This window comes from Sarcophilus harrisii, chromosome 2, assembly GCF_902635505.1.
Source record: "Sarcophilus harrisii chromosome 2, mSarHar1.11, whole genome shotgun sequence".
NCBI classification, from domain to species: Eukaryota; Metazoa; Chordata; class Mammalia; order Dasyuromorphia; family Dasyuridae; genus Sarcophilus; species Sarcophilus harrisii.
Window position 1 is genome coordinate 214,841,850 of NC_045427.1, and position 23,216 is coordinate 214,865,065.

General features: G+C 36.3%; 1 protein-coding gene across 2 annotated transcripts in view; it reads left to right on the forward strand.

Annotated features, from left to right (window-relative positions):
* CIB4 (calcium and integrin binding family member 4) overlaps positions 1 to 23,216 on the forward strand; it is an 84,167-nt gene that overhangs the window by 53,081 nt on the left and 7,870 nt on the right. For both annotated transcript variants that reach the window (XM_023501541.2, XM_031951411.1), the window contains exon 4: positions 20,125 to 20,266. In XM_023501541.2, the coding sequence (XP_023357309.1) occupies positions 20,125 to 20,266 (142 nt within the window). The remainder of the gene's footprint in view (positions 1 to 20,124; positions 20,267 to 23,216) is intronic.

The following is a 23,216-nucleotide window of genomic DNA, read 5'->3' on the forward strand; positions in this document are numbered from 1 at the left end:
GGTAACTCCTTATACTAGAGTTCAACTCTTATTTACAGCTGATCTCTTAAGAGCTAAATTGAATGTTTTTTTCTCATTTCTAATCTTTTTGGCCTATCTGCTACATCTGAGGCTATTTGTCATCCTTTCCTCTCTGGGTTTTTGTGACCTTGTTCTGACCTGGTTCACTTTGACTTCTCTGACCATTCTTTGTTAGTCTCCTTTGCTGGCTCATCATCTGCATCATGCTAACCGTGGATATTTCCAAAAGTTCTATTCTGGGCCCCCTTCCCTTCCCTTTAGAAGATGGACTGCAATTTTTCTTGTGCAGCAGAATAACTGTATCGATATATAAACATATATTGTATTTAACTTATACTTTAACATATTTAACATATATGGGACTACCTGCCATCTGGGGGAAGGGATAGGGGGAAGGAGGGGAAAATTTGGAATAGAAGGTTTTGCAATTGTCAGTGCTGAAAAATTACCCATGCATATATCTTGTAAATAAAAAGCTATAATAATAATTTTTAAAAAGAAGCTGGACTGGCAACTGTACCAGTGGCTCATTAAAACTCAAAGGATTTTCGAGGCTACCTAATACAATGCTTCCATTTTAGAGATGAGGAAACTGAAGTACTGGGAGAAGAATTGACCTGTCTAGAATTACACAGATAATGCATCCCTGGGGCAGGATTCATAGTCCGGTGCTTTGGCTCCAAATCCAGTCTTCTGGATTGCCCCATACCCTCACAAACTAGCAAATGTAAATGGCTCAGCAAGACTGAGCCCATTGTTTAGGTTCATGAACTGGTGTTGCAACCGGCTATTTGAGCAGTTCTTGGTAAACTTGGGGATGATACCAGGAATTAAGAACTGAGATCTGACAACAGACAAGAGCAGGTGTAAGGGCCAGGACAGGATGTAGCTGGGGAAAAAAAGAAGGGAGTGTCTCTTTGGAGCAGGAAAATAGGGTCAGACTGAGAGAAGTCATAGGCTGGAATCAATATGGGGCAGATGGTGAAGCAAATAGAGGAGATTAAGTCAATAGGCTGGGTTAGGATCCTGGAAGGACTGATCCTCTTTCTACCAGAAAAGTCTCTTTGGTTTATCAGTTTCAGTATTCTATGAGAGTGACAAGGGAAACAGTACTATATATATTCTTGAGACGGCCTCTGCTGGGGCCTCAGTCTTTGGGATTTGAACATGATCTGGTTCATCTTTTTGGATGAGAGCCAGAGGGTATTTTCTGAGAATCCTAACTTGCCCAATATAAAAATCCCCTCATTCAAGCCAAATTGTCATCCAGACTATTTGAAGACTTCCAGTATCAGGAAACTCCTTGTCTTATAAGATAGTCCATTTTATTTTGTTTCTTTTTGTTTTAGTTATTTTTAAATTATTATTTCTATTTTCTCCAGCTACATGTAAAAATATTTTTTGATTATACATGTACATTCATTTTTTACATATTTCCATATGTATCATGTTGGGAGAGAAAAATCAGAACAAAAGGGAAAAAACACAAGTAAAAAGGAGGTGAAAGTAATATGTATTGGTCTATATTCTGTCTCCATAGTTCTCTCACTGGATGTGGATATTTTCCATCCAAAGTTTATTGATGTTGCCTTGGATCACTGAACTTCTGAGAAGAGCCAAATCTATCATAGCTGATCATTGCACAATCTTGCTGCTGCTGTGTTCAGTGTATTTCTAGTTCTGTTTGCTTCACTCAGAATCAGTTCATGTAAATCTTTCCAGGCTTTTCTGCAATCAGCTTGTTCATTTTTATAGAACAATAATATTGCATTACTTTATAAATTTATACCATATATTTATACCATATTACTTTATAAGTTATACCATAACTTATTCAGCCATTCCCCAATTGATGGGCATTTTCTCATTTTCCAATTCCATACCACCACAGAAATAGCTGTTACAAACATGTGCAAACATGATGTGCAAAAATGCACATGTGGATCCTTTTCCCACTCAGACCATTTTTTTTTTGAAGCAGGCTGGTGTAATAGATAGAGGGCTAGACCTGAAATCAGGAAGACTTGGTTTAAATTCTGCCTCTGTGTGATTTTGGGCAAGTAACTCAACCTCTCTGTATCCAAGTTTACTCAGCATAATAATGCCTAAATATTATTAGATGACCCAAATGATATGAAAAACACTATATGAATGTAAGCTGTTATTATATTGAGTTGAAATTTACTCTTTTAAAACTAATCACTAATAGTTCTGCCCTCTGAGGCCTAGCTGAATAAATCTAATATCTCTTATCTACCTGATGGCCCTTCAAATATTTTAAACACAGGATAGGAGCCTGTGCTGGAACCAATTTTCAGTGTGAATATTTACACCTTGGAAATTGGCAAAAGCTAGAAATCAGGGCTTGATTTAATGTTTTGTTATTGTCTAGGCTTAAGAAAGTGATGGAAAAAATTTTAATGATTCAGTTTCAACTTAAAAGTATGTCATGTGTAAATTTTTTTTGAAGAGCCAATTGTTAAATATTTACCGGCATACTCTTGAAACAAAGGTCGCCTTCTCCATCCACCCTGCCTTCCATCCACTAATTATTTCTTCTTTTGACCTAATATTTAGGAACTAATAAAATATGTGGTGTAAGGGAGGGTGATGAGTTACAGATGACGCCAGGTTTCAACTCTGTGTCACTGGAAGGATAGAGGTGTCCTTGACAGAAATAGGGAAATTCAAAAGAGAGGTGGGTTTTGGGAAGGGAGTGATAATGTAATAAGAAATCTGCAATGCAGATTACAGCCCCTACATGCCTTGTCATCCGGAGTGACTCACTCTGTCTTATTAAAAATGACAAGGGAGAGGTAGAGGTGGGGCTCACACAGACCACTGCTCTTCAGACTACAGCTGAGCCTGAATGGCATCTATCAGGTCCCCTGGGGGCCCTGGTGGGCAGGGTGTGGATTTTCTGAGGGTATAATGGCGATTATAAGTACTCTGAGGGACATTCTCCAAGTGGAGAAGCTATGAGGTGGGGAAGCGAAGAAGAAAGGGATAAAGTGGCATGCAGCATTGGGAAATGTGAGCTAATGGGGTAGTGTAGTTCTATTGGAGACCAACTGGGATTTGTTATTGGAGGGACACTGGGATGGGTTCTATAGTCCCAGTCTTTGATTTTTGGGCACCCATTATTTTCAGACATATTGTCTTTTTTTAGAATTCGTGATTTATATTGAATAATTATTTTTGTGGCAACTAAAGCAAAAAAAATCAAAACAAACAAAAATTCTGGAAGCAAAAGCGAGTATCCATTAATTTGAGAATGTGAACAAAGAATTGTGATGCAATGTGATATTAGGTAATTAGAAAAAATAAAGATGTAGAATTCAAAGAAGTATGGGAAGAATTGTATGAAATGACACAGAGTGAAAAAAGTAGAAGCTGGAGAACAATTTACACAATAACTGTGCTCGCACAAATACTGAAATGCAGTCTGAAAATAGATGGGGAAGTAGTTTTTTCCCCCACTCTGCAGAAATGTTGGGGATTGCAGATGTTTAATGTTGTATCAGTGGTGCCAAAGTACATAGAGTGCTGAGTCTGGAGTTAGGAAGAATCATGTTCCTGAGTTCAAATCCAGCCTCAGACACTTACTGACTGTGTGACCCTGGGCAAGCTACTTAACCCTCTTTGTCTTTAAAATGAGCTGGAGGAGAAAATAACAAACCGTCTACTACTTTTTTTTTTTTTTGCCAAGAAATCCACAGATTGGGTCGTGGAGAGCTGAGCTTGAGCAGCAACGACAACAACATGTTATATCCATTGTCAGATTTAGTTGCTCTGTTGATTGGTTTTGCTTAATTAATTGCTTTTTCTACAGTTCAAAGGATGATCCAATGCAAGCATGGAAGACTATAGATGGAATATCTGGAAATATAATATAAAATCAAAAGTCATCAATAAAATCTTCTTTAAAAATTAAATGTGTAAATTGAAGTGCCTGCTATTTGGCAGATGCCTGAATAAGCCTTTTCTATTACATCCCAGTGGCCCAGAATATAGACTCTAAAAGAAACACCAAGAAGTCTGGAGTAAAGCCAGATCTGGGAAATATTTCATTAGCTCAATGAAAGAAAATGTTAGATGTAAAAAAGGAATTAGATTGAGAATTTTCTGGATAGAAATTAGAATTAGTTCCTAATCAATCAACAGCCATTTCTTAAGTCCAATCACTAAGTTATGTTGGGGACAGAAAAAAAAAAAGCTCAATGTCCCTGACTTCAGGAAGCTCACATCCTAAGACAAAGTGCAGGAAGATCTTGTCTCAATCCACCAAGGCTTAGAAGTTTTTTCTATATTTGGCCCAAGTCACTTTTGGGCTTTAGTTTCCCACTCTATAAAACGAGGGAGCTGGAATAGATTATTTATTCCTAAAATTCCTTCTCAAATACTTTGATTCTAAGAACTGCTAGACTTCTATATGGCCTGGAAGGTAACCTTTCCTGGGACACTCACAGCTTCTGACTTTGATGTTGGCTTGTTAAGTACAACAAGTCCCAGTCAGAGTTCCAAAAATCTGTAGGTCGGTTGCTTGGTCTTCAGAACACATTTTTTTCCCATAGAAACAATGTTCAAAGGATGGTGAACATCGTCAGGCTTCTTAGAAGCCACTCCATCCATTATATAACTGAGAAACTATACATTTACAAGGAAGAAGTGGAGAAAATAATATCATGGCAATATTAGTAACTGCATAGAATATAAAAACAAACTTGAATATGAAGTTAGTTTTCAGTGATGGAGCTTGAAGATATACAGATTTAATAGAGGGAGAAAGGGTTAGGAGACAAGGTGGAATCTTAGGTAAAGATGCTAAAAATGCTGTTAGGTCACCTTCTTTTTCTTTTTTGCTATTTTGTTAAATTCAATATACTGTACATTAAAAATTATAAATGATTTAGAGTTTATGGTTAAAACTGTATTGGCTGACCTGGCGTTTTTCTTGATGGTTTTACTAAGTTCAGAAATTTTTAAAAATTAATATGTCTCTACACCTCCCCTCCTCCACTGAGTATATAAAAATAACAAACCCCCAAAATAGATCCTTCAGTGTATACCTGCTTAGTATGCCTCTTTCTGCACAGTAAATTCTTTGCCTCTTTGTTGTCATTCTTTTAGACTCATAGTTTGCTAGGTTTCTAAAATCTTTAAAGCTGTTTTTCTCTATAATATTATCAGCATATACCAATGGTGTTAAACTTAAATAGAAAGAGTGGGGGCAGGGCACTGATCCCTATAAAAGGATCCCTACAGGTACCATATTGACAGTTTTAAAATGTTGTCAGGTTTTTTTTCCCAGTACTATCTAACTCTCTGTGACCCCATTTGTGTTTTTTTTTTTTTTTTGGCAGCTACTGGAGTATTTTTGCCATTTCCTGCTCTAGTTCATTTTACAGATGAGGAAACTGAGGCAAACAGAGTTAAGCATTTGCCAGGGTCACACAGCTAGTGTCTGTGGACAGATTTGAACTCAGGGGGATAGTCTTCCTGACTCCAGCCTTGTAGCTTTATCTGTACCGTCTAACTATTGCTTTTAAAATGTAATATTATCCATGTTTTGTTGAATCTATTTATTTTGTTAAATATTTCCCAATTACATTTTAATCTGATCTTGTCCTTATGAGTGTTGAGGACTGCATGTACTCTCAGGGACTATGTTGACATTATATTACCCCCATGGTTCTGCTCTCTTAACTCTGCATAAGTTCATAGAAGTTCTCCCAGTCTCCTTTAAAACTGTCCATTTTATTATGTTTTATGGCATTATAATACTATTCCTGACATGCATGTCACAATTTGCTTAGCCACTTCCTAAGTGGAAAAAATTCTCCTCCCCAACCAATTTCCAATTTTTGGCTATTTTGCTTTACACACTTTCGAGATCTTTTCTCTCTTTCTTTGATTTCCTTAGGGGATAGGTCAAATAGTAGTATAACTAAGTCAAAGGGTATGCACAATTTGTTAATTTTCTGAATACAGCTCCAAATTATTTTCTAGAATGGCTGGGCCAATTGACAATTCAACTCCACCAATAGTGTATTACTATGTTAATTCACAACTCAACTCCACCAACATTGCACTAGAGCACAGCTCCTCCAACATTCATCATTTTCTTCTTTTATCATTTTTGCCAGTCTGATATGAGGTAGAACCTTAAAGTTGCTATAATTTGCATTTCTCTATTAATGGTTTTAAAGTGCTTTTATATTAATATTGACATTTTAGACTTTTTTTCTTTTTTTAAAAAATTTGCCTATTCACATTTCAAATCACTTTCAAGGATTTCTTTTGAAGTCCATAGGTTTAGTACTAGAAAGGACCTCTAAGGTCACAGAATCACAGAATTATGTCTTCTAGAGCTGGATGAGACCTTGGAGACTATCTGGTCTAATCCTCTCATTTTATAGATGAGGAAACTGAGACTCCAAGGATAAGTGATTTGCTAAAGTCACACAGGTTCTATGTGTCAAAGCTGGGATTTGAATTTGGTCACCCTGGCTCTAAATTCAATGTCCCTTCCCTTGCATTCATACTTTAAAAATGAGTTTTGCACATGCAGAACCTTTCCTATGTCTATCAGGGGAGATCAGGAAAATAGAGAACCTCAACAAAAATTGCATATTTCTGGAAACTTGAATATTTCAGGGAACTATAATTTTGCTATTATGGGCATCCCTTGCAGCAATATAGAGGACAGCCCCTCTGAGCTTTAAGAGACTATTTTTCAGAGTTGCCCTAGCTGGAAAATTCATCACCTTGTGGCCAGTCTGGTGAAAAGTTTCTACATGCTTCACTGGTTTGCTTGTCAAACAGCTGACATACAGCATGATGTTATTGGCTCCTTCATGTAACTGATTTCATTTATAAATTTAAAGTTTTCTTTTTATTTTCTGTCGATCATTTCCAATTTATTCTGTCCATAGCTTGTTTGTCCATAGTTGTTTGCATTTTGTCTTTCCTATTACATGGTGAGCTTTTTGAGAACCAGGACTATCTTTTGCTTTTGTATTTTCAGTTCTTAGCATTATTATGCTTGACATAGTATGTGCTTAATAGGTGTTTATTGATTTATGGGTTGATTTTGAAACCATTGTATCATCATTAACACTACTTTTCAATCATAAGCCAGAATTAGAATAATTCTTTCTTTAAAAGTCCCAAATCAAATGAAGAATGATATAGAGAGAGGGTAGGGAAGGAGAAAAGAGATTTGTTTTTTCCTTTGAGGAAGATGTAGGATTTAGGAAAGAAGGATTTGAGAATGTATAAATGTAAGAAAAAGGTGACCTAAATAGGACAAACTGAGTAGAATTGAATAACTTGTTGTTGTTTGTCCTTCATCCTCAAAGAGGATCATAACATCAGAGAAGTGATGCCATCTGGCCACTGGACCCAGAAGACTCTGGAGGAGAAAGTGATGATGGTGACATTGCAAAGCCTTCCCTTACTTAAACCCAATTCACTTGCATGTCATGGCATCCCCTCCCTGAGGTAATGGTTCTCTTTGAGGATAAAGGACAAACAACAACCTCTATGAGTAGCAATAGGAGTTATACAGTGGGAACCCAACTGAAACTGGTCAATTGGGAAACTTTCTTTCTTCTTTCCTTTCTTCCTTTCTTCCTTCTTCCCTTCCTCACTTTTCCTCCCTCCCATCCTATGTTCCTTTCTTCCTCCCTTCTTCTTTCCTTCCTTTCTTTCTTCCTTCCTTCTTCCTTTTTTCTCTTCCTTCCTTCTTCTCTTTCTTTCTTCCTTCTTCCCTTCCTTTTTTTCCTTTTCCCTCCTTCCTCCCTCCCTCTTTTCCTTCTTTTCTTCTCTCTTTTCTTCCTTTTTTCTCTTGCTTTCTTCCTTTTTTCCTTCCTCCCTCCCTTCCCTTACTTTCCTCCTTCCCTTCCCTCTCTCTGTCCACATAGGGCATTGTACCTTTACCTACAAGGTGAAAAGCTAAAGAAGGAAGAAAAGAGCGATTACAATATCTACATAGTTCCTCTAAGAAGGAAAAAGAAAGATGGTGACTTTTGGTTAGATAATAACTCTAGTCAGCCACTGGGAGGTACAACTGGTTGAGAACCCCACCTCACTCACACTCTCAATCTATCCCACTGCATTCTGATTGTGATTTTTAAGGAAATAATTATTCTATTCATAGCTGATCATTTAATAGTAATGCGACAATGATTCAATGGTATCAAAGTCAACCAATCATCCATAAATACTTACTAAGCACCAACTCGGTGTTAAGCACTGAAAATACAAAGGCAAAAGACAGTTCTGGTTCTGGAAGAGCTCACCACCAATCAGGAGAGGCAACATGCAAATAACTACATACAAACAAGTTACACACAGGAGAAATTGGAAATAATCATCCAAAGGAAAGTGTTAGAATGAAAAGAAACCCAAAAGTTATGAATGGAAACGACTCCACGAAGGAGCCAGTAGCATCGTGCTCTATGTCAGCCGTCTGACAACCAAACCGATGAAGCATGTAGAGACTTGTCAGGACTGCCACAAGGTGGTTTGGTCATAGAACATAATGAGTTGCTGAGAAGCAGGAAAAAGGGTGCATGCAAATGTCTGGAAGTATAGTAAGTTGGATGTTTATAAGTTGCCTATATTATGCTTTCCTAAAGTTAAAATGAAATATAGACCCACTAGAAATGTACTCCTTTAATTCTTATTGATTTTTAGGGGTCTAATATAGAATTAAAAATAATGGGGTACCGAAATCAATCAAGAAATAGTAAGTGCTCAGTGTGTGTTAGGCAGTGTGCTAAGTGTTAAAAGATACAAAGAAAAAATAAAACAGGCCCTTGTGCTTAAGGACCTTACATGCTAAGGAGAGAGCATACAGACAGGCACTTACAAGGTTTACATAGACCAGATAGACGGTGACTTCATAAGGGAAGGCACAAGTAGCTGGGGTAGGGTGAAGAACAGGACAGGAGAAATCTGCAGAAAGTGATATTTGAGCTGAGGTTTGAAGAAGTCATATATTCTAAGAGGTAGAAATGAGAAGAAAGCATCAAGATTTCATCTTTATTAGGAGAAAGCAATGGCTGCTGCTAACAGAATTTCAGATTCCTAGAGCTCAAAGGAATTTTCAAAAACATCTTGTACAATCTTCTCCTTTTATTTCTATCTTGCAGCATCAGGCCAGCTGTGCTAAGCTGCTGCTGTGACAGAGCTATTAACACTCGCCATATGTTTCAAAGAGGCAAGACAGGGTAAGGGGCCCAACTACATGTTGGTTATGAGTAACATTTTGACATGGGACTAGTTTCAGCAGTGTCTAGAAAAGTCAGAGGAGAGGGAGGAAAAAGGAGGAATGTGAAATTCTCCTTAACTTTTACCTGGAGAGAGGTAATAGATTTCTAACAGTTTTTCCTTTCTCTAGTCCCTCCTCCCTTCTAAATTAACCTGTACACATTTTCCTAAAATTCTATCCATATCCAGAGAAAGATCTATGGAGTCTGAATGCAAATCAAAGCACACTATTTTCACTTTTTTGTTTTTTTCTTTCTTGTGGTTTTTCCCTTTTATTTTGATTCTTCTTTCACAACATAACTAATGTATAAATATGCATATAATGTGTAATAATATGTATTATGATTGTATATGTATAATCTATATCAGAATACTTGGCTTTTTAGGGAGAGGAAGAGAAGGAAGAGAGGGCTGTGGGAACTGAGTGTGGATCACAACATAGCATTTTCACTCTTTTTATTGTTTGCATTTTTCTCATTTTTTCCCTTTTTGCTTTGATTTTTCTTGTATAGCAAGATAATTGTATAAATATGTATGCATATATTGGATTTAAAGATATTTTAACCATGTTTAATATATATTGGATTACTTGCTATTTAGGGAAATCAAAGAGGGAGTGGGGAGAAGGGGGAAAATTGGAACAGAAGGTTTCACAAGGGTTAATGTTGAAAAATTATCTATGCATATCTTTTGAAAATTAAAAAGCTTTAATAAAAAAGGAAAAAAAGAAATGAGGCCTTTATCAGAACCCTTAAATGTTAAAAAAAAAAACTATCTTTACATGTAATTTGAAAAAGAGAAGAAAAAAAACTTATTTTCCTAATACATACACCTGAGCATAGCATTTACTTGCCTGGAAAATTTCAATGGCTTCCTTTGTCTATCAAAGAAAGTCTAAACTTCTTAGCCCAACTACTACTAATGAACAATTATTCACAGACTATTTACTATGTGCCATATACTATGACGCATACTGGAAATACAAGGAGCTTGCATTCTATCAGAAGAGACAACATGTACACAACACACATACACATACACACACAATTGTTATTCATCCTTCCTTCTCAAAGAGAATTTATGATTTCACAAGAGTGATAACTTGCACTTGAATTGGATTTAAGTGAGGCAGAGTTGCACTAAGTTGTCAACCTGACTTTGCCTCTAGAGTCATCAAGTCCAGAGGAAAGAGATAAGTCAAATGATGCAGCGAGTCCAGGATGCAGTGAGTGATCTTGGACTTTCCAAGGCCTCAGTTTGTTTGAGGCAATGCCCATTCAATGACTTAGGGCTAAGTAAGATTTGAGACAAAATACATACACAGAATATAAATAAAATAAACAAATACACCGTTGTTTAGTAGAGGAAGTAAATGGACATCTAGCTTCTGCTTTTCATCTCCATGGGAGAGGTTCCATTTATGGATAGCTCTAATTATGAGATTAGAACCTAATTGTGAAATTGAACCTAAATCTGACCCCTTGGATGTCTACTCACTGCTGCTAGTTCTATCCTCTGAGATCAAACAGAACAAATATGATCCCTTTTCTGCATGATGCAATGAATGAATTCCTTATGCCCTGGGAGGAAAAGCTGCCATGATGGCATAGAGGAAAGGGTCTTCAGAGATCAGCAGTCAGAGCTTACAAACCACCAAACATGAGTTCCAAAGCTGCCTGAATCTATTTGAGGCATCATGGATTTTAAGTTAGAGGCCCAGGGGTCAGAACTCAGGACTGCTGCTCTGAGTACTTGTGTTATCTGGGGAGACATCACTTACTCTCTCCCAACCTCAGTTTCCTTATCCAAAAATGAGGGATTTGGAATAAATGACCCCTAAGGTCCTGCCTACCTCTAATCCATAGTAAAATAGCAGGGTTTCTGAGAAGTTGATTTTCTTTAGTCTGGAGTCTGGAAGAGGTGCTTTTGTATGTGATTCTAAGCCAGGTTCTGGGCCCCATTATTCCTTGGCTGTTTAATAATATTTAGCATTTTTACTGCTTTCCTTCACTCTTTGTTCCATTAGTGACGCCTCAGAAGGCCTCCAGGCAGGACACATCCTTAGATGGTCCCTGCCAGCCCATCTGTCATGCAGGAGACAGATCCAGTGTAGCCTTTCTGTTTTTAGACTCCAGGAAGGTTGAACATTTAAAATACATAGTCTGTCTATTTTTTATAAACAGTTGGCAGGAAGGACTTCTCTGGGGGCTTAGCCAACAGAGATAGTGCATTAACTTAAACGGATTTGATTTCTTTTGATTAAAATTTCAGAGCCCTCTCTGCCCTGGGAAGGACATATGAAGGCTTGCATAGAAGCTTCCTTAGGGGATTTAGAATCATAGACTAATAGAATGCTGGGGATGGAAGGAGCCTCCGAGACCAGCAAGTGCAATGTCCTCATTCTCAAGGCTCCAGGGAGCTGAGTGGCAGAGAAATCAGGTGGCTTGGGTCACACAGGAAGGCAGTGGCAGACTGGAAATTAGAATCCAGGACTCCTAATTTCCAAGTCAATGCTCTTTCTTTGGCCATTCTAGGAGTTTTGCTGCTTAGATCAAGATCAAGTCATAACTTTCCTTTCTAAAGCCCCCCACCCCCCATTTCTTTCTCCCTCTTCCCCTCTCCCACTCCTTCATCCTATTCATATTTTTTCAAAAAGGAATAACAGGCCTAAAATAAGCACAGAAGGACAGAGCCTTGAAGGGGAGGAGTTGTCCCCAAAGTGGGGTGGACACAGAAGTAGAGTTTCTTCCCTGGCCCTTTTTGCTTGGAGATGATATGGGCGCTATTTTGGGTGGATTGTACAAACCCTCAGGTTTTTTAAAGTACCAACCCAGACCCAGAGTTGGAAGGGACCTTTAAAATCCTCCATTCTAGGTGTTCTTTTGTGTGTGGTGGACCTTTCAGTCTGGGAAGCCTATAGATCTCTTTTTAGAATCATGTTTTTAAAAACATAAATAAAATCCAAAAGAAACCAAATCAGTTGAAATAAAAATGCAGTTTTTTCCCCTATCCAAGGTCACAGACCCAAATTTGAGAACCCTTACTCTAGGTCAGTCCCTTCATTTTATAAATAAGGAAACCAATTGGATGGAGTGGAAGCATGAGACATTGAAGAGAGCAAAGGGAACTGTATTAGGGGGAGGAGAGGCCTGAATTTGAACCCTCTCCTACTCTGGCATCGACAAACGGACTGGGAAAATCACTTAGTTGTGTTTCAGCTCCCTCTTCTGCAAAACGTGTCTCAACTGGAATTATCCAAGTCTGTGATGTCCAGCTCAGACAGAAATGGGGTCCACTGAACCATTTATACAAGGATCTCCACAGGGGCATAGTGATTATAAAACAACATTTTGCTTATCAGACAGACCCTACAAATGGCAACTTCTACAACCCCCCAGTCTTGGCTTGTGTTACTTATGCCCAGGTCTGCCTGTAACAAGAAAGAGCACCTCTTTCCATCCCGTCCCCACCTAGCTGCTGCCTGGTGAGTACTTATCCTCCCATGAGTAATCCTGAGTGGGTAGCACTGGGGAAAAGAGTATCCATGTGGGACATTTCCAAATCAGTCACTGTATCCAAATGTTCAACATTTCAATAGTCATACAACATACACACTCCATAAATAACTTTCCATCTCTCTTTTCTTTTATTTTGTCAATATATCCATTAAAAACTATATGTGTGACTTCATCTGTGAAGTGAAAAGGATGGTTTACATGAGATGTCTAAGCTTCCTGCCAACTCTGACAGATCATGAGTCTGGGGTCAGAATGAGTGATATCCTTTATAAGACATTATGGTGCACATATCTAAATAGAAATGGTGTAAATTTCATAAATATTAAAAGAAAAATGGAATTGGCTTTATACAAAGGAGTATAAATTAGAAAAAAAACCACATATCAACATTATCTATGTCTTAGTGTATTTTTATTTATTTTGTTAAGTGTTTTCCTATTACATTTTAATCTTATTCTGGCCTGGCTGGGGAATATTGAGGGTCAAATATTTCTTACCTCTGGGCTCAACCAGGATTCAAATTCAAGGTTCTTTCTAGTGCAGCAATTAATTCCTCCCAAGTGTGGCTGTCACCTAATGTCAGCATAGCATAAGGGCAGTCATCTCCAATACCCCAAGACTGTGAAGCCGGTTTATTGTTTAATTCTATTTAATCTTGTTTCTGTAAAAGGCGCTAAGTAGTTGGAGATTTCAGTCCTGCACTGCCACCTTCTGGCAGAGTCATCCTGTGCTCCAACTGTCTCAGCATTGAAGGCTCTGGGGACTCGGGAGGGATTTCTCTTTGTCTGCAAAGGTGAGATCGTCTCTGTTCTGGGACTTGATTCCCTCTTTGGGAGCAGTTGCTGTCATTGCTTGGGGAAAGCTTTGCCATGATTTCTGAAGCCCCAGCAGGTTTCTGGGGTGAGTTTTCTGTATATTCCCTAGGGAGGCAGTGTGGTTGTAAACAAATCACTGCTTCTAGAATCAGATTTTTTATTATTTTTCAGTCGTTTTTCAGTCCTGTCCACTTTTCATGATCCCATTTGATGTTTTCTTGGCAAAGAGACTAGAGTGATCTGCTATTTCCTTCTCCAGATCATTTACAGGTGAGGAAACTGAGGCAAACAGGATTAAGTGATTTGCCCATGGTCAGACAGCAAGTCAATGTCTGAATTTGGATTTGACCTCGGGGGAGACAGATGAGTCTTCCTGACTCCAAGCCCAGCTCTACGGAGCCCCATTGCTGCCCTCAAAATGTTACAGTCATCCCCATTAAATTTCCACCTTGTTAGATTTGGTTCAACTTTCTAGCTTGTCAAGATCTTTTTGGATCCAGTCATCCAGAGTGTTAGCTTTGCCTTCTAGCTTTGTGTCACCTGCAAATATGACAAAAATGCCAGTTATGTCTTTATGCCACTGATCAAATGTTAAATAACAGTGGTCTGTGATATGCTCCACTACAACCCTCTGCCTGAACTGACATAGAGTTAGTTATTAATGATAATTCTTTGGTTCACTTAACTGGTCCACATCCAAATAACTATGCCATCCTTTATCTCTTATGTCCCCATCATTTTCATAAGAATAGCATAAAAGACTTTAAAATGCTTTGCTACAGTATCGTTAAACTACACAACACTCCTTGGATCCATCATTCTGGTAACCTTGTGTAGAAAGGAATTGAGATTAGCTTGACTATTCTTGATGAAACCAAACTGGTTCTCTGTGATCACCAGATACTTCCTTTTCTATATGTTTACCCCAACATTTTTAATCATTTGGCCTCGAATTTCTTCCAGATACCATTCTCTAGCCTATTGTTTCCCCTCTTTCAACAAATGGTAGAGAACATCTGTTCTGCGGTACCACTGCCATTTTCCACAATCTTTCAAATATATTGGCTAAGTTGTTCTATCTACCACTTCTTTAAGGACTCAAAGCTGTAACTCAGTCCTGGGGATTTGAACTTGTCAAGTATAACCTGACTATCTCATTTGTCTTATAAATATCAACTTCCTATGAATCTCTTTTGTTCATCCTTTCCAGCCCAAAGATAATTTTCCTTGGCATAGAATAAATAAATAAAACTAAGGCTATGTAGCTCAGCTTTCTTTATGTGGCCCAGGCAAAAGTCTACTCCCTTCTTTGCTTCTCTTCCCCCTTCACAATGTGACTTGTTAAAATATCCATTTTAGAGATACAAAAAAACATAATAATAATGATCAGGAGTAGAATTTATTTTTTAAAAATCAGAGGTAATAATCATTGATCTCAGACAGAGATCATTTATAAAATAGATATAATCAAAAGAGAAAAATAAGAAAACTACATTATATATCAGCCATATTAATCTGTATTATTTTAGACTATTTAAAATAACTATATAGTATAAGATTGGGATATTACTGTATATAGGAAATGATTAATTGGTGGAATTACAAAAATATGGAAAGACTTGGACATTTGAAGAATGATGTTATCTACCTTTAAAAAATAGAGGACTAACAAATGTAGTATGACCTTACATAAATGTCGATGTGCATACATGTGTGTGATTATAGATATCTATATAAATGTATTTATATACATATATACATATGTATATATGTGTGCTTATATCCATGTACATGGTTACATCTGAGGATATCTGTGCTTAACTGTAGTCTTCTTGGAGAGGTAAAAAGGAGAAAAAAGAATAAAGTAAAAAGTGCACAGCAGAGAACAAAAGTAAACCTACAAGAAAGCAAAGAAAAGATGGACAGCTCTAAATACAATGGGTAGTATTTATTATATAGGTTTTTTTGAAATGAAAATTTATTGTCTCATATTTTGAATTCTCTTTTATGTTCTGTTGTGCACATGGCAACAATGTTTTTCTTTTTCTGTTTTTTCTTTTTCTATTTTATTTTATATAAATTAAAAAATAAAATCCCCATTTTGTTATTACTTTTCTGTGCCACTCTCACCTCAATCTGAGCTTCAGCTTTCCTAATGCTATTTTCAAATGACTATGACACATCAAACATTTGCGTACATTTTCTATTACCTATCTCTAGTTAGTTCTTTGTGCAGCCAAATTGTTCTATTTAAATAATTACTTCCTTCTTCCTCATCAAAATTGTTTCTATTTGTGCCTTCAGAATATCATTTCAGAGAGCTTCCCATATTTACTGGGCTGATTTTTTTCTAGGGAATTTTAGTCCTGTACCTGTTCTTCTAAAAATCTTTCAGATCTGCTCTCCCAGAGTCTAGTCTGCCTGCCAGATTATGACTGACTTCCCTTCCTTTAACTATCATAAATCTGAAGAGGGAGTGATCGTTTCTACTCCAGCAACTAGTTCTTTTTTGGTCTAGGAAGAATTTGGTACTGGTCTAAATGTCTCTGGTAGATAAATGTAATAAAGGCAGAAACATAAAGCAAAGGCAGAGACCAATAGTCCTGTTAGCTTCACCTAGCCCATAAGAATCCAATAGACATTTTCTTCATTGGTTCTTCCAACTTTTAAAGATGAAATTATCACTAATAAATCAGAAAATTGTTAACTGTTCTGCAGTGGTCAGAGAAAGAACTCCAGCAAATGTTGAGGTAATTGAAATACTCTATCACCATTACAAGGGGCAGTGAGTATGGTATAGAGCAAAGTTTTTTAAATTGTGGGTTGCTATCCCATTTGGGGTCATGTAACTGAATGTCGGGGTTGCAAAAAAATTGACAACAATAAGATTTCTGAATCCTCTATGTCTTTCAATAGCAAATATTCTTCCAAGATTTAATTCCTTATGTAAAAATAAGCAAGCCTATCTGTCTCATTAGTATGCAAATTTGCTTTCATCTTTAATAAATGGTAAGATTATTTGTATGCCAAAGAAATGATTTAAAATAAATTTCTTTATGATTTATTGTCAATAAATGGATTTGTGTACTTATTTTATACAACTATACACTTATGGTTGTGTAAAATTTCTTGAGGAAAAAAGGGTTGTTAATGGAAAAAAATTGAAGAAGTCCTAGTATAGAGGAAGACCTGGATTCAACTCTCATCTCCGATAGGCTGAGAGATGTACAGTCTGTATTACTTTGTATTACTCACTTAATATATCAATGCTCTAGGCAACTCATTAACATTATAAGTTTGCAGAGAAGGTAATGACCTGCATTGATAGAGAATTTTTTTTTTTCTGGGAGCAACTTAAACTAATGATATCCCCAGTCTGGTTTCTCTCCCTATCTTCATTATAACAATGGCACCATACCAGCATTACTATCTGTTTCCCAAACTCTTCATTTCTTTCCACTTTCTCTGCAGTTACTCTCTGATAATAACATTGTTTTTATGTCTTTGTTGATCATTGCCCCTATGTTCTTTATCATACTTTCCCCCTTCTGATTCTTGGATTTCCTCATGTGAATTTTTTCTAATCTACAAGAACCCCCCCCCCCAATTCCTCTTAAATATCCCAGTCCTTTTTAATATATTATACTTTCCCACAGACATAGTCCAGTCATCATCTCAGAAATTCTTGCAAAATAGTTTGGGGTTAGGATTTAAAGTTTGCTAACTTATCTATCTTCCTAACTTCCTTTCTTCAGGTTTGCAATTTCAGAATCATCCTCCATTCTTCAATCTACTTCCTTAATAGTCAGTCCATTGGGTATTCTATTGCCACAATTTCTCTAATAGCCCTTTCTTCTTAATTCTTGCCACAATTATTCTTTCACTCTTTATAAAGGGATAAATATAGGCATTTCTTTAAACTTTTAACCTTGTTGTCCCTGTTATATTCTCCTATGAGGTCATTAACTGAACTCTTTGTATCCTAATTGAATTGATTCCATTTGTGCAAAAGTCTTTTAAATTAATGGAAATTATAGCATTCCATGATTACCTCTATGCCTTGTTTGAGAAAACTCTCCTTAGCCATAGTTGGGAAAGATAATTATTTTCATTTTTCTTTGATTATTTCTGTGATATATTCTTTTATATTTAAGTTGTATAACCCCTTGCTAAAACTGCATTCATTTAGAGATTACTGTAATATGTATATGTTGAAAGTAAGTTGTTGATCTAAACTTAATTCTACTAAATTGATTTGCAATAATTTTTTTTCCTGGCAGGTTGTGTTCTTGACCTTATCAAACACTAGATGACTATTTTTGATGGAGGGATATCCTGACTTGCTCCTCATACTTCTCCTACCATGTGTATTTCTAAGCATTTGTGAATATCTTGGATTCTTTTCCTTTCTCTAATAGAACTGGAGCAGGAACTACCTCTTTTCTGTCTCTATATCCCTGCTACCTAGCACAGTAACTGACACATAGGAAAGATGCTTAATAAGTGCTTATTTTAGGATTTTATAGGATTTATAGGATTAGTACCATATGAATCAAACTATTGTATAATTACTTTGTAGAACCAGAAAAAGTAAAAACAAACTTCAATGGGAGCAAAAGAAAGCTCAGGATTCTCAATAGATATAAAGAAAAATGTAGGAATAAAGGGAGCCTTCCCTCCTTTTTTACTGTATCTTAAATTATAGCATAAGGCAATAATCATCAAAACTATTTGCTACTGGTTCAAAAATAGAAACGCTGATCAGTGGAGAAGAGTAGGAAAGCAAAACTCATAATCAAACATAATAGTCTAGTCCTGGATAAGCTGAAGAATACAACCTACTAGGACAGTGATTCTCTATTCAACAGAAATACTGGGAAAATTGAAAACCAATTTAGTAAAAGTATAATAATTTACAATCTTTAGATGATATGCAATTTAAATGTAAATTGTAATTATAAATTTATTATAAATTATAAATGACATCATAAATATCATCAAAATAAAAAATAATGAAAGGACATACCTTTCATATCAATGGCTAAGAGGAAAATTCTCAAATAAGTTAGAGAGGTGATCATAAAAGATAAAATTAAATGTTTTGATTATAGAAAACTGAAAGACTTTTGAACAAACAAAATCATTGCAATTATAATAAGAAGAGAAACTGTTTCCTGAGAACGGAAAATCTTCATAATAAATATCTGTGTCAAAAGTCTGCTATTTGAAGTATAAATATGTGAGAACAAGAGACTGTTCTCAATAAACTGCCAAAAGATTTGAATAGTTTTCTAAAGAAGAAATGTAAGCTATCAATAATTCTATAAAAAACTTCTCTAAATCACTAATAGTAAGATGCAGATTTAAGCAAGTGACATTTCACTTCACAATTATCAGATGACATAAATAAAGAAATAAAAATTTCCTAATTGTTGAAGAGTCTGTAGAAAGGGAAATTCACTAATGCCTTATTAGTGAAACTATAATACAACTATTATAGAATATAATTTAAAATTATATTAGAAAAGTACTAAATGGTTCACAATGATATCACTATTAGGCATGTCTCAGGGAGGTCAAGGACAGAGGAAGAAGTAACATAAATACAAAAATATTTATAGCTATCATTGACAAGATTGATATCCACATGCTTAGAAAATCACTGAACAAACTATGTCATATTATTAATTAATTATATTACACAATTTATTATAATACATAAAATTATTTATTAATCCTATTTCATATTATTATATCACCTATATTAGACATAATGCTAATTGCTATATTATGCATTATCAATTCTATTGCATATAATATAATTATATTACATATTAATTGTGCAATTAATTATATTAAACATAATATAATTCTACATAATATAGAATACATTAGAATTATATTACATATTCTATATAGAATATAGAATACATATACATTGTATTATTATATTATGTTATTATATATTACATGTATTCTACATATTATAGAATTCTATATGTAGAATATAATATTGTGTAAGAACATTATGTGAAATAACAGTAATGAGAAGACAAACTGTGAATGGTTTTTAGAACCAACCCTATCCTGGAGCATATATATAAGTGAAACATGTAACCTTGCCCTCAAGAGGGAGTTGGAGGACTACAAGGATAGAATATTTTATACATTGTCAGAGTCGCTGTATCTGTTTTTTTGTTTTTTTTTTTTTTAACCTGGCTGTTTTTTCTTTGTTATAAAACTTCAATGATGTGTTTGTGTGTGTGTGTGTGTGTGTGTGTGTGATAATCTGAAAATAGTTATGATGTAAAACCAGTCCCTGCTCTTAAAGAGCTCACAGTCTAATAAGAAAGACAACATGAAGACAATTATGTACAAACAAGAAGTAAAAACTATAAATTAAACTTATTTTTAAGGAAGCTCAGACGTGGAAACAGACAGTGAACATCGGAGTGTGGACAGCAGATGTAATCTTCTTCCTCCTTGCTCAGCAGGTTAACCCTTTCAGAGACAGAATCTGCAGAGTGTTCTCCCATGATGATGTCTTCTCATTTGAAGATGTTTTGGGAATGGCTTCCGTATTTAGTGCCCAGGCCTGCCCCAGCCTGAAGATTGAGTACGCCTTCCGCATCTATGGTAAGATATGTTGAGGGCCACAGTACTCAGGGAATAAAAATAAATAAGATTTTGGGAGTTGGAGGGATGATTACACATACTTCTCTCCTCTTGCCTCTCTGGGCTTCTTCCCCTGGCAATTTCACCGGCACCCTGTCAGCTAAGAGTGTGCTAGAGCTAATTTGATCTGGCTCTTTGATAAAGGGGATTGTTAAATTTTCATGAGCACTTATACCTTGGAAATAGACAAATGCTACAAGTCAGGGCTTGATTTGCTGTTAATTTTCTAGACTTAAGACAGTGATAGAAGAAATTATCATAATGCATATTAAACTTCAAAGTGTATGATACATACTTTTTTTTTGAAGAGCTAAGTATTAAACATGTACTAGCATATTCTGGGAAATCGATGGACACATCATATGCAGAAAAAAAGTGCAGAGTTGATTTGATTACAGTTCATGATTCCAAAACAGGAAAAGGGTAATGATGAAGAAAGGTCATGTGGTTTCTAGTGAGGGTGACCAATCATTTGTGGAAGAGGTGGCTGGAGGTAGGAGAGGAACAGCATGCCTCAGAATTTGCTTAAGATGTTGAAGAAGATAAGTACCCAAATCTGTACTTATGCAGGAAAGATCAAGTCAGGAAGGAGAAGCTCACCAAGAAAGGGTGCAAGGATAATCTAGCTGGGAGAATGGAGTCTGGACTTCACTGCCTGAATCCAAAAAACAGGTAGACTGCCTGGTGGTTTTTAACAAAGTAAGGCAAGAAACATCCAACAAATTCCAATAGGAAATGTATTTCCTAGGAATAATTTTTTCTTTTGACAATAATTCTTTAGCCTTACCTAAGTAAAATGATACCACATGAAATTTTTACTTTGTAAATAAAAAGGAAAATGGATATTGATTAGGAAATTTACACCTTATGATTTAAGGAATAGAGACAGGAAAAAGGAGGGTTTGGAGCTATGATTTCATGGTGTTTGATATTATCTCAGATGCAGATCTGTGCTTCTTCTGTAAATTATAAATATTTAAAAGAAAAGGTAGCCTGGGGCAGTTGATCAACAAGCATCTACTCTTTGCCAGGGTCTATGCTAAGTGCTGGGAATACAAAGAAAGACAAAAAAAATTAGTAAAGGAACTCAGTCTAATGGGGGTGACAACATGCAAACAAATATATACAACTAAATTATAAACAAGATAAATTGGTGGTAATCAGAGTGGAGACACTAGAGTAAGAAAGCTTCTTGCAGAATGTAAAATTTTAATTGAGTTTTTAAGGAAGAATTTAAGTTTTAAGAAAGGAAGATGAAGAGGGAGGGAATTTCAAGTATGGGAGGAACAGCCAGTGAAAATGCTTAAAATTGGGAGAGGAAGTGTCTTATATAAGGAACAACAAAGAGGAAAAGATTAAGTGACTTGCTCAGAGTCACTCAACCAATAGAGGAACAACAAGTTGGTCTTGCCGATTTTGAGACCAACTTTCTATATGCCAGGCCAACCTTTATCTAACTTAGAAGAAAAAGCTATAAAATAACTTTTCATAGGAGCTGTGTAGCAGGCTTATATGTATTTGCAATTCTATAAAGAGAAAAATTACCAAGTCCTATTAGTGTGGGTAAGGCAAAAAGGAGTGATTGGGTGTTCCAAGGTGAAGAGGCTCCAGGTACGTAGGGAAATTCCAGGATAAGATAGCATGGTTTGGAAGTGTGGGAGTGAGGAACAAAGCTAGAAAATGAAGGGTGCCATTCTTGCTATTAAGAGGAAATGCCGCCATGTTATTCTTGTTACTAGAACTGGTGAAGGCTAGTCCTAGAGCTGGTCTCTACCACTCTGGGAATGGCCAGTAAAAGTTGAGAATTATTTAATAAGGGATCAAAAAGCAGTCTCTACTCTTGTAGACCCTGGATTAAGTCAGTCCAAGTGTTATCTTTCCAAAGCCATCAAGTTGAATATGATGCTTCTTCTGGAACTCCTAGGTTATTCTTGGTCCTGGATTGCCTCAGATTCTCAAACTCTCAAATAATTGATGCTTTCCTTCTGTATTTCTTTATAGTCTGGTCTCAATAGAAATAGAAAACATCTGGTTGGCATCAACCATATGAATGAACTCCTCGTGAATGTCCCTTTCTTTCTTCTTTCCCTTCCCCTGCAGCATAGTATAGTGGAAAGAGTGCTGATTCAAATCCAAGCCCAGATACATGGTAGCCATGTGACCCCAAGTACATCACTTGCTTGGGCTGGGCCACCATTTCCTTATCTCTAAAATGGGGATAATAAAATTTGTATTACCCACAAGAAATGCAGCTTGGTATTATGGGTAGAGAACTAACCTGGGAATCAGGAAGTAGGGAATGGGGGAATGGAGGAGAACAAGATTCAAGTGGCACATTTGACCCCTACTAACAGTACACTCTTGGGTAAGTAACTTGATTTCTCACTGTTCTTGTCCACTCTCTAAGATCTAAACTGCATTGATAGAGTTTCTTTATCTGGGTATTCTATACAACAATGAACTCAAGGATCCAGACTATATCCTCTTACTTATCTCACAGGATTGTCAATAAGTCATTGTCTGTGCCAAGATCATTCCTTTGATAGAGAATTGGCTTCTTTCTAAGTCAATTTTGGTTTTCTTCATATCTTTTCTTTACTTGGGGAAGTACAGGTTTCCTTTTGATTTGTAAAGCCCTTCATAGCCTGATACTAGTCTATCTTTTAAGACTTATTCAAGGCTTATTATCTTCTTCAAATATTGTAGGTGCTAGACCGACTGGACAATTTGTTTTTCTCTGTACATGACATTCTGCCTCTCATCTTGCTATCTTTGTGCAGATCACATGCCTCAGATGTTTTTTCTTTTCTCCATCTCTAGGCAAACTTGACTTTCTTGAAGACTCTACTCAGATGCCACTTTGTTTCCTCTCCAGTTGTTAGTATTCTCCCCACTGATTATTTTATTTTTA